This window comes from Diabrotica virgifera, chromosome 3 (genome assembly GCF_917563875.1).
Source record: "Diabrotica virgifera virgifera chromosome 3, PGI_DIABVI_V3a".
In the NCBI taxonomy this organism is placed as follows: domain Eukaryota; kingdom Metazoa; phylum Arthropoda; class Insecta; order Coleoptera; family Chrysomelidae; genus Diabrotica; species Diabrotica virgifera.
The window spans coordinates 126,677,047-126,693,534 of NC_065445.1; the positions used below are offsets into that span (position 1 = coordinate 126,677,047).

At 33.8% G+C, this 16,488-nt stretch overlaps 1 protein-coding gene across 1 annotated transcript in view; it reads right to left on the reverse strand.

Annotated features, from left to right (window-relative positions):
• Positions 1-5,323: 5,323 nt before the first annotated feature.
• Positions 5,324-16,488, reverse strand: part of LOC126881300 (sterol O-acyltransferase 1-like) — a 146,895-nt gene continuing 135,730 nt past the window's right edge. The window contains exon 8 of the mRNA XM_050645502.1: positions 5,324-5,769. Coding sequence (XP_050501459.1) covers positions 5,398-5,769 — 372 coding nt within the window. The 3' untranslated portion in view covers positions 5,324-5,397. The remainder of the gene's footprint in view (positions 5,770-16,488) is intronic.

A 16,488-nucleotide genomic window follows, 5' to 3' on the forward strand; every position in this document is an offset into this window, starting at 1 on the left:
TACATATGCTAGTATTTGTATACGTCTATTAATAATGGTTCTCTTTGTTTTATTCCAGATTTTCTAATAGCTTTCTCTAGGGTAATGTTGAATAGAAGGCACTATAGGTTATCTCCCTGTCGAAGTCCTATTTAGGTCTATAGACCAGGGGGCATCTGTAAAAATATTAGTACATTTGGACGTTGAGAGGTGACTCAAATTTTTTTGCAGAAATTGCTTGAAAATAACTCAAATAATAATATTTGAGTTATCTTCCCTCTCAAAAAGGTCCGGAACATTGTTCAAATAATCAAAATGTCAAAAAATGAAGGAAAAATTCGATTTTTTTCTTCGTTTTTTGATTATAACTTTAAAAGTATTCATTTCCGAGAAAAGTTGTACTAACATAAAAGTTGCATAATTAAATTTTCTACAATATAGAATTAGATACGAATTTAAAAAATGGTTACCCTTGTTGCAAAATAGCAATAATTGCGAAAAAACCATACAAAAACAAGTATTCGCATTTTACGTTTTTCAACCATTTGTGCTAGACTTAGGGCCTTCATATTTTACACAGAAAAACTTTATGATACAATAAAACAATACTGTCAATTTTATTAAGATCTGTTCAATAGATTTTGCAAAATAAATTTTGCAATCCAGCTTTCGCAAAAAAAATTCATTTTTTCAAAATGTTACAGGTCTAAAAATAAAGCAGATAGCAAGTTGAAATTTTTTTTTGCGTATGGAAGTATACTGTACCTTCCATTTAAAATTTGTAAAATTAAAATCGATTAAATACCACGGCGTCAGGAATTTTTTTTAATAAACATTAATTATTGGTGCTACGCGCAGGAGACCGGATAGTTTGCTCTGATTGGACATTCCAATGACCTTTGATAATGATTGATACATTTTAATTTTTATTACATTTCGATATAAATAAATAAATGTGTTTATTGCAAAATAAAAACACATACTTTATCCTTTGAAATAACACTTTTTTAACAAAAACTTTCTTTGTTCATATATTTTAACTTAGGTTATAAAGTTTATTATTTTTAAACATAAGCAATTGTTTAAACAATATTTCACAAACAATATTAAAACTAGTTTGATTTTTGTGGAATTAAAATATTAAAATACAACAAAATATAGAGTAAGAAAATGATATATTAAATAAAGATTGGAAGAAATTTTGGTGGAAATCAACTTGTGTGAATCGAACACCGCTGTCCTGCGCGTAGCACCAAAAATTAATTTTTATTTAAAAAATTTCCTGACGCCGCGGTACTTAATCGATTTTAGTTTTTCAAATTGCAAATGAAAGGTACGGTACACTTCTATAAGCAAAAAAAAATTCAACTTGCTATCTGCTTTATTTTCAGTCCTGCAACATTTAAAAAAAATGATTTTTTTTTGCGAAAGCTGGATTGCAAAATTTATTTTGCAAAATTTATTAAACCAATCTTAATGAAATTTACAGCGTTGTTTTACTATATCATGAAGTTTTTCTGGGTAAAATATGAAGGTCCTAAATGTAGCATAAATGGTTGAAAAACGTAAAATGCGAATACTTGTTTTTGTATGGTTTCTTTCGCAATTATTGCTATTTTACAACAAGGGTGACTCTTTTTTAAATTTTTAACTAATTCTATATTATATGAAATTTAATTACGCAACTTTTATGTCAGTACAACTTTTTTCAGAAATGAATAGTTTTAAAGTTATAATAAAAAAACCAATAAAAAATCGAATTTTTCCTTCATATTTTTGACATTTTGATTTTTTAAACAATGTTCCGGACCATTTTGAGTGGGAGGATAACTCAAATATTATTAGTTGAGTTATTTTCAAGCAATTTCTGCAAAAAAAATTTGAGTCACCTCTCAACGTCCATCTCAAAACAGATGCGCCCTGGTCTACTAGAAAATTCTTGATATTCCGTTCTGCACTTTAACCTTACACTCGACTGTTGAGAGTGTTGCTTTCACCAACCTCACTAAGTGAATTGGAATGTTAAATTCTACCATGGATTTGTATAGTGCATTTCTGTCTATACTGTCATAGGCAAATGTAAAATCTACAAACACATGGTGAGTATCAATTCCATACTCATACGTTTTTTTCCAAAGCTTGTCTTAGAAGGAATATTTGATGGATAGTATGTAGACTTGTCTTTGCGAAACCCACGCTGGTCTTTGCCTACTATGCTTTCACAACTTCCCGACAGTCGATCGTAATGATTGTAGGCCAATATTTTGTAGGTCACGTTTAGCAAGGTAATGCACCTATAATTATCACAAATTGTTTGGTCTCCTTTTGTGTGACTAATACTCCAGTCAACTTACACATCCGAGGTTACAAAAATTACCATCAAGCTGAAAATTGGCAGGATTGTTCAAAATACCATCATAAATGAAATCTAAAAAGTCCTCATAAATCCGACCCGAGCTAAAAAATTTACGAGGGGTAAAAGGTCATAAAATACAGTTTTTAGCGATTTTCAGCGAAACGGTAAGTTTTATCATAAAATTAGTTCTAACAAAAAATGTAGATTAGATAATTATCTATAAAAAATATCTTAATACTTTTTTTCGTAAGAGCCACCGTTTTTGAGGTACAACGATTCAAAAAGTTGTAATCGTCATAATATGCGCACACGTTTCCACACCACCTTAAGGTAGTGTGCTTAGCGCGTTTTTTTAACGTGGGTTCCCTAGTAGGCCTATTCCACGGATCTGTTATGATTCTGTTTAATTTGAAGCTATTGAATATAGTAGGGGAGCGAAGTATGCTAAATGTGCAGTCACTCGAGCGCTTTTAGAACCTATTGGATTGTGAAGAGTAGGTCCTAAAACCAAAAAAATTTAAGTAAAGTTTTCCATTTTAGTGGGGACTTTTCATTTTTAATTTAATTTTCCATTTCCAACAATCGTTTTTCAGATTATAGCGCCATCTATCCATAATCTGAAAAAATGTTTTGAATAAAAGTTGCTTATTTTTACGCAAAGATTCCAAATCTGGAATAAATATTTGGGGGTGCCATTTAAGATTTTAAAGTAACCCCACTCGTGTTTGATGTCATTCGATAGATTGTTCAAAAATATTGATAAGTGTATTTTGCAGTTTTTCGATCTAAGGTTTATTTTGCGAAATATCGCGAGATTTGTATTTAAAATTTTAAATTTACCCCCCACCCCTCTCCGTGGGGAGTCATGTTTGGTATCATTCGATAGATTTTTGAAAAATATTGAAAACGTATTTTTTAGTTTTTCGATATATCGTTTATTTCGCGAATTATTTGCTTTTTCTTTGTGAAACTTTTTTACTCGCCCATTTCCTTACGCCCGCCCCGCTCAAATCGTCAGATTTTTGAAATATACACTGTTTTGCATGTCCTTAACTTCCCTTACCTTAGTCTGACAATTTCGAGTATTTTTAAGGATAGATTTTTTTTTCCGGCTCCCCTTACCGAACCCCCCTGTGTTAAGAGCTAATATATGGGAGAGGTACATCTGCAGGGCACCAGATTTCTCCCATATGATAACTTCATCTTCTAGGTCTTCTTATTTTTCTTTTTGTTCTTCTTCTTGTTCATCCTGGGTGCAAGTAAATTGCTCCAATAATGACACATCGCATGGCTCCTCGATAGAATCAAATGAATCCTCAATTGTTGGTGATTCAACATTGGAGCACGACCGGTTTTGACAATTAGTGCATGCTACCGAAAAAAACAGTCCAACTTTTTTGCAACCACATTTAGCGCTACATCCCTTTTTACACTTGCAAAAAATTGTGTTCAGGAGTTTTTCCGGCGCAGGTGGGAGTAAAGTTTGAATTGGTTCTAATGAACTGCCGACTAATTTCCATCCCCAGTCATTTGGATCTAGCTGATAACCAAGCCACACTTGAACTTGGTAATATACCCGAAAAAGATGTTGATTTGCAGCCGCTAAGGTTGGAAAAAGACAAGATAACTGCACTTGTTTTTTATTTCAAGTATTTTTAAAGACACATGCATATCGAAACTTATAATCTAAGTACGTAGTTTTTTTGGGCGCTCCATACATAGAGAGAAGAAAGCTAATTCTGTTGGAAATAACTTCTTGTGGAGTTGAATTAGATTTTTTAAAAACTTTACCGGAGTATTACTAGACTCAAGACTAATTAATAGCTCGAGGGTGTCATCTACCTGAAGGATTTCGCCACCCAGGAAAATAATGGTGTTATTTGCATAATAGTAAACAAACTAAATTTGGATAAAGTTTATTGTATATTGAAATGTTTATTAATACTTAGCAATAAACATTTTGCCTAGAAAGTTAGCTTTCATTATCACGTTCAAACCCTTCTGAGAAAAGAATAGGTAGGGTGATTAGATTAGCCGACGTACCGATAGAACGTGTTTATTCCGACAAAAATCATCCCTATAAATTGAATAAGAGGCATAAGTAAGAAGAATTGTTATAAGTTAAAACTTTGCCATACCAATTTACTATTTTTGTTGGGACTAAGCCGTAAAATTGATATAATTATTCTTATTATTTTCGCGTTACATTCACTTTGTAAAGATTTTTTTGTAGGCACTGTAATATAATACAGCTTATACATTGCATCACTCGGTATAGCGCAAGCTGTACAGTAGAAACATTATCATATTTATAATATCTTATATTATTATATGTACCTAATACAAGTTAAGTTGACCGATTATAACTCATTCGACTATTTGAATCGTTGTATCTCAAAAACGGTGGCTCTTACGAAAAAAAGTATTAATATATTTTTTATAGATAATTATCTAATCTACATTTTTTGTTAGAACTAATTTTATGATAAAACTTACCGTTTCGCTGAAAATCGCTAAAAACCATATTTGGTGACCTCTGACCACACGTAAATTTTTTAGCTCGGGTCGGATTTTTGAGATTTCATTTATGATGGTATTTTAAAAAATCCTGCCAAATTTCAGCTTGATGGTAATTATTATAACTTCACTTCCATTTGTGAGTCTACCTAGACCGGTCTAAAGTACAATAAATTATACCTAAGTTCCAATCTTCTGGTAGTTTTACCTGCTTTCAAATCAATTCTACTAGCTTACTTATACGACAGGTCAGATTTTTTGCACCATGTTTTAAAAGTTCAGGAGGTACGCCATCTTGTTTTCATGCATTGTTTTCTTTCAATTTTTGTATTGGAGATTTCGTTATTGATATGATCAAAGATAGAAGCAAGTAGCACAATGAAATGGCAAAAAGAGTACTGATGATAAATATCACGTGAATATGATTCGTGTGATTAATATTATAGTAAAGATGGACACAAACATTTAAAGTAAACAGTAAAATAATATTTATTACAAACATATAAACATAAAAAATACAACTAACTAACTAACTAACTAATTAACTATAAAGTAACACAATTATTTGTCCAAAATAATGAGACAAATTGTTTATTTGAAGGAAAGTTCAACCTAGTAAAATGCTCAAAAGCATAAAAAGTTATAATAATGTTGGAACCTAACATAATCATTATAATATATACAATGTTATTGGCTGTGCTATATTCCTTTACTCGAAACGCGTACATGCATATTGTACTAAAAGTCATAAGTGGTATGTGGAGCGGAAGAAAATATCCAGTACTAACAGTACAAATCCACTCGTGTACTAGAGCAGAGATCAGAACAGTTACGATTTTTCCTAAATTTCTATTACCCGGAGAAATTATTTCATACATATCTTTGTAAATGTAGGTGTAAAGCCAGTCTCCAATTACCTATAACAAATAGAAAATATTTTTTTATTACTATGCACTTTATTAACGATTTTAAAACTATAGTAGTAATCTTGTGGCATGGCTAAATTCATAGTATATTATGCAACGAGCATTTAAGGATGGTCATTATGAAGCGAGTATGAGGTAAGGCGAGTTTCGTATAGAGTACGAGTTTCATAATGATAGTTAAATGCAAGTTGTATACACGATTTTTTCTATGATCACCCACAACAAACAATATATTCCAATTTATTAATTTTGTAACGCAAACAAATTAAGTAGTTTGTCAGTTTGTTTACATATTGAGAACTGTCAAAGCGTATGAATTTGCCTCGCTATTGGTCACTGCAGAACCAACAAGAATAATATAGAACAATAGAACAATATTTTATTATACCAAAAACTGTTAACTGTAAATAAGAGGTTTAGTGTTTAGCTTCAAAATTATTGATAATTTAGTTCTTCATATCTTCTGTAATGTTTTATTGTAATGAGCTTTGCTCGTAAATATATATAAATAAATAAATAAATAAATAATAAAAAGTATTATTTAATAACGCATGAGAATATGCTTCAGATCTTAACGACTTTAAACCATGAGTCAAAATTATAATACTCAGTATGTACAGTATCCACAACAGGACATTACTATAAGTCCATCACTAAATTCACTAAAAAAATGTGCAGGGCCGTACGCACAAATTCAATATGTACCAATTCAACAGTCCTTATATAATAACACGCTCAGAGTATTCAAAACGTGCAACCGCATTTAGTTCCACAACCGATGCAGCCTTCTACTAGTGCAGCACAATATTATCCTGTAGTACCTGTTCAATCGCAATCCCAAGCTGAATCTGCACCAGATGATTGGAAACACGTACATAACAAAAAAGAAATCGAATTGATAGCCCGGAAAAATATATTAGAGCAACAAAACAACCCAAAATAGATGATTACTGGTTAAACTCACCAATATCGACCTCCAACAAATTCTCAGTATTACAAAAAGAACAAAACGATACCAATCAGGATACAGCTACAGAAGAACAAAACGATGCAAATCAGGATACAACTACAGAAGAAAACCAGAGCCAAAATACAAATACAACTACTAAAACGCCACCAATATTTGTCTACAGTGTTACAAATATTACTCCGCTTACCAAACTACTACAAACGATTCCAAAAGATGCTTATGTATTAAAAACTCTCGCTAATGACCAAGTAAAAATAATGCCTCAAAATAATGAAGTCTACTCTGTCATAACAAAAGCACTAGAAGACAAAAATACTGAATTTCATACCTACCAATTCAAAGAAGATCGCTCATTCAGAGTTGTACTAAGAAATGTACATCCATCTACAGATATCAACGAAATTAAGGCGGAAATCCAAAGCGTAGGGCACGAAGTCATAAATATCAATAACATTCGTCAATCAGGTACTAAAAAGCCATTACCACTGTTCTACGTTGAACTAAAACAAGCCGGGGATAACAAAGATATATATGAGATCGATTCATTGTTGAACTATAAAGTAATTTTTGAACCTCCGCATAAAAAGCGTGTAGTACCTCAGTGCATAAAATGCCAACGCTACGGCCATGTTTGCTACCTTACAAATAAAGAAACAACCAGGTGAAATGCGTGCTGTGTGAAGGAAATCACCCAGCAAACTATCGTGGGTGCTTAGTCCACAAAGAGCTACAAAAAAGAGCATTTCCACAACTGAGAAGCAAACCAACAAGTCAGCCTGTCCAATCAAACCAACACTTAGTAGTCCCGAATGTAACCTATGCTCAGGTAGCAACCGCTGGTAATCAAATACCATCAAATACAGCTCCCAGTCTTCAACAATCCACTGACATGCTCGAACTTACAAATATGATCAAACAATTGGTAGAACAAATGAGCACAATGTTAAACCTCTTAACCGCTCTCATTGCTAAAAAACCCTAAGATGGAGGCGTTTCTAAAACTAGCTTCATGGAACGCCAATGGCTTATCACAACATACACATGAAATCAAATACTTTCTACACCTTCATAAAATAGATATACTGCTAGTATCCGAAACTCACTTTACACAAAAAAGTTACCTTAAAATTCCAAACTATACTATATATACTACTAATTATCCAGATGGATCAGCACATGGAGGCTCTGCCATTATAGTTAGAAAAACAATAAAACATCATAATGCTGGCGAGTACCAAACAAATCATATTCAAGCGACCAATATTGTGGTTGAAGACTGGGATGGACCACTTACAGTATCTGCGCTGTATTGCCCCCCACGACACTCCATCACAAACGAACAATTTAAAGATTATTACAATTCACTTGGGAGCCGCTTCATAGCAGCAGGGGACTATAATGCCAAACATATCAGGTGGGGATCAAGACTAATCACTCCGAGAGGTAGAGTTCTCTTAAATATCATAGAGTCAAATAATATGGATTATTCATCAACCGGCGAACCAACATACTGGCCCTCGGACAGAAATAAAATCTCCGATTTGGTCGATTTTGCTGTAGTTAAGAACATCCCTAGGTCTAATATAAAAGCTACATCATGCTACGAATTATCTTCTGATCACTCGCCTATACTATTCACAGTTGGAACCCAGGTACTTATTAAAGAAATATCCCCCTCACTTCATAACAGACGCACACACTGGCCAAAATTCAGATCTATCCTGGAGAACAAGGTGTCTCTAGACATTCCACTAAAAACCAAAGAGGACCTTTTTCTTGCTGTGGAACAACTAACTGCAAATATCCAATCAGCTGCCTGGCAAGCAACACTAACCATACAAAATAAATGCATAATAAATGACTGCCCACAAGTTGTCAAAGAAAAAATTTTGCTAAAGAGAAGATTGAGGAAAAGATGGCAACAGACCAGAGATCCTGCTGATAAGCGTAGATTCAATAGGTCATCAAGGGAATTAAAAAAGCTCTTCGAAGATCTCAAAAACCAATCACTTCAGTACTACTTGGAAAATTTAGATTCCACTAAAGATACCGATTATTCGCTATAGAAAGCCACGAGAAAACTGAAACAACCCCAGAAACCGTCACCTCCAATTAAAAAATCGGACAGAGAATGGGCTCGTAGTGCACAAGAGAAAGCAAGTTGTTTTGCAGAGTATTTCTCCGAAGTATTTACTCCCAATCAAGTGAATTCACCTGTGGAAGTAGACGTATTCTCATTTCTTCAAAGTCCATATTAAATGAGTTTGCCTATTCCGAAATTTAAATCGTCCGAAGTCATCTTAGCTATTAATAATTTAAACGATAGAAAATCTCCAGGGTACGATCTGATCAGTGGAAAAGTGTTGAAAGAATTACCTATCAAATGCATAAAACTTATAACGTTTATACTCAATGCCATATTAAACTTAGGTTACTTTCCTGATCAATGGAAAGTGTCTCAGATAATAACCATCCTAAAACCGGGAAAACCTCAAGAAGAAACTACATCGTACAGGCCAATCAGCCTCTTGCCCATCACGTCTAAAGTTTTCGAAAAACTATTAGTAAAAAAACTCGAACCCTGGATCAAAAATCTAATTCCAGACCACCAGTTTGGATTTCGATCCCATCACTCAAAAATCCAACAAGTTCACAGAGTGGTAAAACATATAAATGCTGATTTTGAGGCCAAAAGGTACTGTTCAGCGGCATTTCTTGACGTTAGGCAGGCATTTGACAAGGTATGGCATGAAGGCCTCCTATACAAGCCAAAAAGGACATTACCGCACAGCTTTTACATTCTTCTTGAGTCATATTTGTCAGGTAGGTGTTACTTTATTAAATACCAAGATGCAATTTCCAAACTCTATTCTATCAAAGCTGGCGTACCACAGGGTAGCGTGCTGGGACCTACCTTGTATCTCTTGTTTACCGCAGATATACCTCCAGCTCTTCAGGAACCACTAGAGGAGAGACCACCTACAGAAGAAATGATGCTAGGAACATTTGCTGACGATACTGCAATCCTAGCCTCACACACAGACCCTATTTATGCCTCGCATCTCCTTCAAGCGTATCTAGACAGAGTACAAGTTTGGTTTTTGGAATGTAAAATTAAAGTCAATGAAGGAAAATCTATTCATGTTACATTTACAACACCAAGAGGAACTTGTCCTCCTGTAACTTTAAACAATCACCAATTACCATCAGCCAACGAGGTAAAATATCTTGGTATTCATTTGGACAGAAGTCTCACATGGAGGAAACATATCTGGACCAAGAGAAAGCAACTAGGTCTCCAATTCAGAAACATGTATTGGTTAATGGGCCGTTCATCAAGACTATCTCTGGATAATAAATTGCTGCTCTATAAGGCAATACTTATGCCAATCTGGACATATGGGTTGGAACCATGGGGAACAGCCAGTAACTCCAACATCGAAATCATCCAACGCTTCCAATCAAAAACCCTCAGAATCATCACTAATGCACCTTGGTACATCAACAACATAATTATTCATCGAGACCTTAAAACTGATATGGTACAAGAAGTCATCACAAAACGTAGCGCTGCATACATTGCCAAGTTGGAGGATCATGAAAACCAGTTTGCACTTAACCTCCTAGACAATTCCCAGGAACAGCGTAGGTTAAAGAGGTTCAAACCATTGGATTTATCATTTAGAGTAAACTTTTAAAGCAATTAGTTAGTAGTTATGAAATGTAATTATTCTGTACACAACTTTATAAAAATTGTACTTTGATTTTGCCAGTGGGTAAAATCTTTCTTGTCCTTAGTCAATGTAATTACTTTTGTTTATTGTTGACACTCAACAGATTGCAAAATACTTTTAAATAAAAAAAAAAATTGGTCACTGCGCGTGTACCACCTTCATCCCGAATGCTATATCGCGATTCTATTGGTTAAAAATCTGTATCGTAATGAAAATCTGAAGATATCGTCACAGTATAATAAACGAAACCAGCAAGGACACACTACGATGCCGCCTTTGAAGTTAAAAAATACAGAGCCGACATCATTGATCGAGTAGTACATCTCAGTGGTGATGTGATGTCTGTGTTCGTTCATCAGTGTTGCTGATGTCACTATATGAAATTATATTAAGCCACTGCTAAAATGATCAGATTTTGCCAAAAATTATGTTAAAATTTTTGATCTTGGTAGTTTCTAAGGGTAATAAAAATACATTAAGGAAAAAGTTATTTTATTAAAAAAAACTCATACAGAAGTAAAAACTTCGAGATATATTCTGGTATAAAATCGTTTATTTATACCAGAATACATCTCGAAGTTTTTACTTCTGTATGAGTTTTTTAAACTATGGTATACAGCCAACTATTGGGATTTTCCCATTGATTTTTTATTTTATTCAACTTAACTTGTTAATTCAAAAATACTTGTAACAAAATTATATGTAATATTATATTTATATTATACTATAATAAAACTACATCTGGAACGCTTTCAAATAAAGTTTCCTCATCCTCATCTTATGAAAATGAAGACTTTATGTGATTAAAATAATTTAACATTTTGTGTCTGTTTGAAAGGAGTAACATTCTTTTACTCCTTCACTTTTGCTGACACTAATTTAATATTTGGTCACAGGTCGCATTTAAACGTCTACAGACAACGATATCTAAGAAAACGTGATTTTTTTTTATTTCTGCATTGCTGCAGTATCAGTTATTGCACTAACTTTACTACCAGTAAGAGATTCTTTTTAAATATTTTCTGGAATTTCTGCAAAAGATTAACAATAGGTACAATCGCCATTCATCGTCAATATTTTGTGTTATGTCCCAATTATTGACATAATTCCCACAGGCATACGTATAAAATTATGTTAAAAAATATTTATTATCAGAATGTCATAAAAGTTAAGTAAATCTGATAATTATGTACAAATCGGCAACACTGTCGATTTTCTACACTGTCTGGACCTCGATTTTTGACCCTTCGCTTCGTTATCGATCATTCGCTATCTGTAGACTAAACAGATACGAAGCGAATACGTTCGATAACGAAGCGAAGGGTCAAAAATCGAGGTCCTGGTACTACGCGAATAATGGCCGACGATCTGCGCAATAATAGTGCGCGAACTTTTCCCGCCTTCTAGTGTGTCACTGCTGTTGCGTTTTCTATGCTGTGATATCGTAATGAAAATCTACAGGTAGTGAAATCCTAATTGATATACATATTATAGTATGAGAATAGAAAAATATTATTAAAATATAGATGTGAGTTTTACCGACTTCGGAAAGGCCTCTGACAATGTAAATAGGGTATATAAATGAAAAATTTCAAGATTATATGGGATATCACTAAATATCATATGTCATATACTGTATTAAACTCTTCTACAAAGGACACAAAGCCAACCTGGAACATTCAGATGAAGTAACAGAAGAAATAGCCGTAGACAGTGGAGTCAAACAGGGTTGTGTACTGCATTAGCATTAATTATGCAAAATCTCTTTGGTTTCATCAACATCTTTTTTATATATTAAGCTTAAAATATTCGCAATTCACGTCTTGACTCTATTTAGCGTAAAAAATCTAACAGCTGATGTAACTAATTGTAGCATTATATTCTCTTTAAAAGATTTTGAGTAATACTAGGCTGTTCAATAAGTTTTGCGGTTCGATAAGAAAAACACAATTTTATGACTTGAAATACACTTTATTATTCAGTATAATCTTCCTGAACATCAATACTCGTACAGTAGTTTTAATGAGATTTCAATTTATAAATTCCATCCCTCAGGAAGAATTAGGAAGGGCTGCAAAATATGCTTGCACAGCTGTTATAAATGTACTCATCATTTGATGAAAAACGCTTTCCACGCATATTTTTTTTAAGTATTTTAAACAAATGAATGTCGCTAGAAACCAAATCTAAATAATACTGTGGATGCTTCAACAATTCGAACTTTAGAGTACCGAAAAAGTTAATGAGCTGTAAACACGTAGTGTCTCGGCTCTTGATATTTTGTCTATTACCAGTGAAACAACCAGTTTTTAATTATAGTTAAAGTGATCAAACTAACTTTAAACTGTAAGTTTTATACTACATACATTATTTAATCGTATATTTGCGTATTTAAACCAGTTTTGTTAGTTTATATTCCTGTATACTACACCAGTTATTGTAAATAGACACAGGTTTATGGATTATAAACAATTTACCAGTTTTGTTTTTTGCGGGAAACGAAAGTAATTAGTTTCGGTAGTACCGTAAATAAATTATCAATATGTCATCAGATGTTACTATACAGGATGTCCCAGCGAATAAATCTTATTCTACCGCAGCTTCACAGCAAAATTTCTTCCAAGGAAAAGAAAACGCAATACTTTTTAGCGCTATTAATAATACACCACTGCAAGATTATCTTATTTCTTTAGGTAATTTAATAAATCCCAAAAATATCTTATTCTCGTCTCGCCTATCTAATAATCGAATATGCATGTATTTAAGTAGCAAGCAAGCTGTTGAGGATTTTATGACACACTATGGTTCTATACAGGTAAATGGAGAAACAGTCAGGGCCAGAAGGCTCATAACGCCTACAGAAAGAATAGTACTATCAAATGTTTGTCCAAGTATCCCACACGAAGTAATCATCCAAGAATTAAAACATCTCGGCCTAAACTTAGTTTCTCCAATCACTTTCCTAAAGAACAGTGCCTCTCTTCCAGAATATAGCCATATAAAAAGTTTTAGAAGGCAAGTGTTTATTAGTCCGCATAACACGACGATCCCAGATTCAATTCTTCTGAATTATGATAATACTAATTATAGAATATTCATTTCGCAGGATAGTATGACATGCTATATCTGTAAACAAATAAATCACATTGCTAGTAACTGTCCAAGCAATAAAAATTCTTCTTCTCAGCCTTCAGGACCCTTAACTCCCCCTACTGTTCAATCTTCTGACTCTCCTACCAATGCTGGTAATCAAGTAGACCAAACTTCTAATAATGATCAAAATAAAAATAACGAAATATTTCCACAAGTATCCATACCAAACACCTCTAACTCTACATCAGTGGAAATTATACAGCCCGTTTCTGAAGCAAGCCAAGATTTAAAAACTAACGAAAATACTCCACTGGAATTTTCTGCTACAGCCGAAAATATAGAGATAATTTCACAGACTTCACTAGCGATCACGAAAGAATCACCCTGTCCCTCCACCAAACGAACCATAGAGGAAACATTATCTCCACCTGTTGAAAATGTTGATAATCAAACATTTCTTCTTCCTGCTCAGCCTCATAAAACAAAAACTCAAAGGAATAAAAAACCTAAACGCTCATTACCTATCCCCGAATCACTTGAATCATATCTAAGTAAACAATCAACACCGTCCATTTTAAGCTATGATCAATTAATGATGCTTATTGAAAATATTCAAGGCAGCCAATCTCCTATCGAAATTGTTAAAGAATTCACATCTGATTTCCTTGGTCTCGTAAATTTGCTTACCGTCTCTTATCAATATATTCCAGACAGAGCCACCAAATATCGTTTTACAAGGCTAAAAACCCTACTTATACTGCTACGTTTTCTCGGTGAAGAAGCTACTACTGAGAGTGAACTCTCTTCAACTGAAACATAACATTCAACTCAATTTTACAGTGGAATGTTGATGGGCTTTTCCATCGCTTACCAATGCTCAATATCATTCAATCAGAACACTGTCCCGAAATTATATGTCTACAGGAAACTAATCATGTATCTTCTAACCCATATTCGCAAATACATTTTACATGCTTTCGTAAAGACCGAACTAACACAGCTCGCGCAAGTGAGGGAGTTGCAATTTTAGTACCACTTATTTCGACTTTCCCGCAGTCGTTGGAGTTTCACTTATCTCAACAAAATGGTAGAATAGTCAACTTCATTTGGACTCCTTGGAAATGAAGATGCAGACTCAAGTGAGCGTAGTGCAGTGACTGGTGCGGATTCAGAAACGGTATTACAATATGCCCCTAATGACTTGAAAGTGTTGTTAAAACAATATGTGTTAAATGACTGGCTCGATGAATGGCAAAACTCAAATTTAAAACTTAGACCAATTAAAGACACAGTAAAAAGAGTCAAAACAGTTTATAAAAGTTGTTATGAGCAAGCAGTTTTCAACCGCCTACGACTAGGCCATACCAGGCTTACTTACTCATATTTGGTCTCAAGATCTGAACCACCTATTTGTGAATCGTGTAACACACAAGTAACTGTCAAACATTGAATGCCAAAAATATACACAAGAACGTATTGATTTTAATATCGTATCAAATATGTCTGTTCTGGGTGCCAATAATAAAGAACCAAAAATTTAATTGACTTTTTAAAAACAGTTGGTGTATTCAATAAAATATAACAAGTTTTTGTAGATAATGCATGTAACCTTACCATTGTACTATACTTATATTGTACCACATTTTTGTTTAACCTATGTATTGTTCCGTCGCTAATAACCATTAGGTGGATGCGACTTTTTCTTAATAAAAAAAAAAAAAAAAATTCGAACTTTACTTCATGGATTTTAGCCATTGGTAAAATGCTCATATGATACGGTGCATTGTTCTGATGAAAAAGGAATTGTTTTCTTTTGCAAACCGGGTTTTAAGATTTTTTCTTTTGGCCAGTCTAAAAGGTTTCAATAATACCCAGAACAGAATTTATTGTTTTGTCAGTTTGCAAGTAGTCAACTAAAAAAAATCCTCTAACATCCCAAAAACTGATGCTAAAATGTTTTTAGCCGATTTCTGGACACAAACTCGTTTTGGAGCCGAAAAACCAGATTCTACCACTCTTTAACCTCTTGTTTTGATTCAGGATCATGGTGATAGACCAAGTCTCATCCATTGTGATGAGTTGACACACAAAATCTACTTTATCCTTTCCAAAACGCCCTAAAGATTGCTGAGAAAGTCGCATTCGAATGTGTTTGTGTTCCGTTGTCACTAAATGCGGCCCCCATTGTGACCACAGCTTTTTGAAACCCAATACTTCGGCCAAAATATTGCTTATACTGCCCAATATAATGCCTTTGAATAATTCTACTAAATCACTTTCAGTTACTCGACGACCATATCCTGTGTATTTTTTACGATGTCTGGTGTTGTTACTGTTTTTGGGCGTTCTTGACTCGGATCGTCTGGAGGGCTTGAACGACCACGTTTAAATTGAGCAAGTCACTTTCTACGGTAATAATTGAAGATGAATAGTTCTTATACACTTTCAACATTCGTTCATAAATTTCCTTTGATGTTAAACCTTCCAAAAATAAAAATTCAACCACTACACGATACCTGATTATTTCCATTGTAAAAAATACTGTGACCCATCGACAGAGCTGGGCCGGGTACTGATAAATTGTACCCGGGTACAGAGTACCGGGTACTTTTCATACTCGGAATAATTCTACTAAATCACTTTCAGTTACTCGACGACCAACGACCATATCCTGTGTATTTTCTACGATGTCTGGTGTTGTTACTGTTTTTGGGCGTTTTTGACTCGGATCGTCTTCAGGGCTTTAACGACCACGTTTAAATTGAGCAAGTCACTTTCTACGGTAATAATTGAAGATGAATAGTTCTTATACACTTTCAACATTCGTTCATATACTTCCTTTGATGTTAAACCTTCCAAAAATAAAAATTCAACCACTGCACGATACCTGATTATTTCCATTGTAAAAAAATA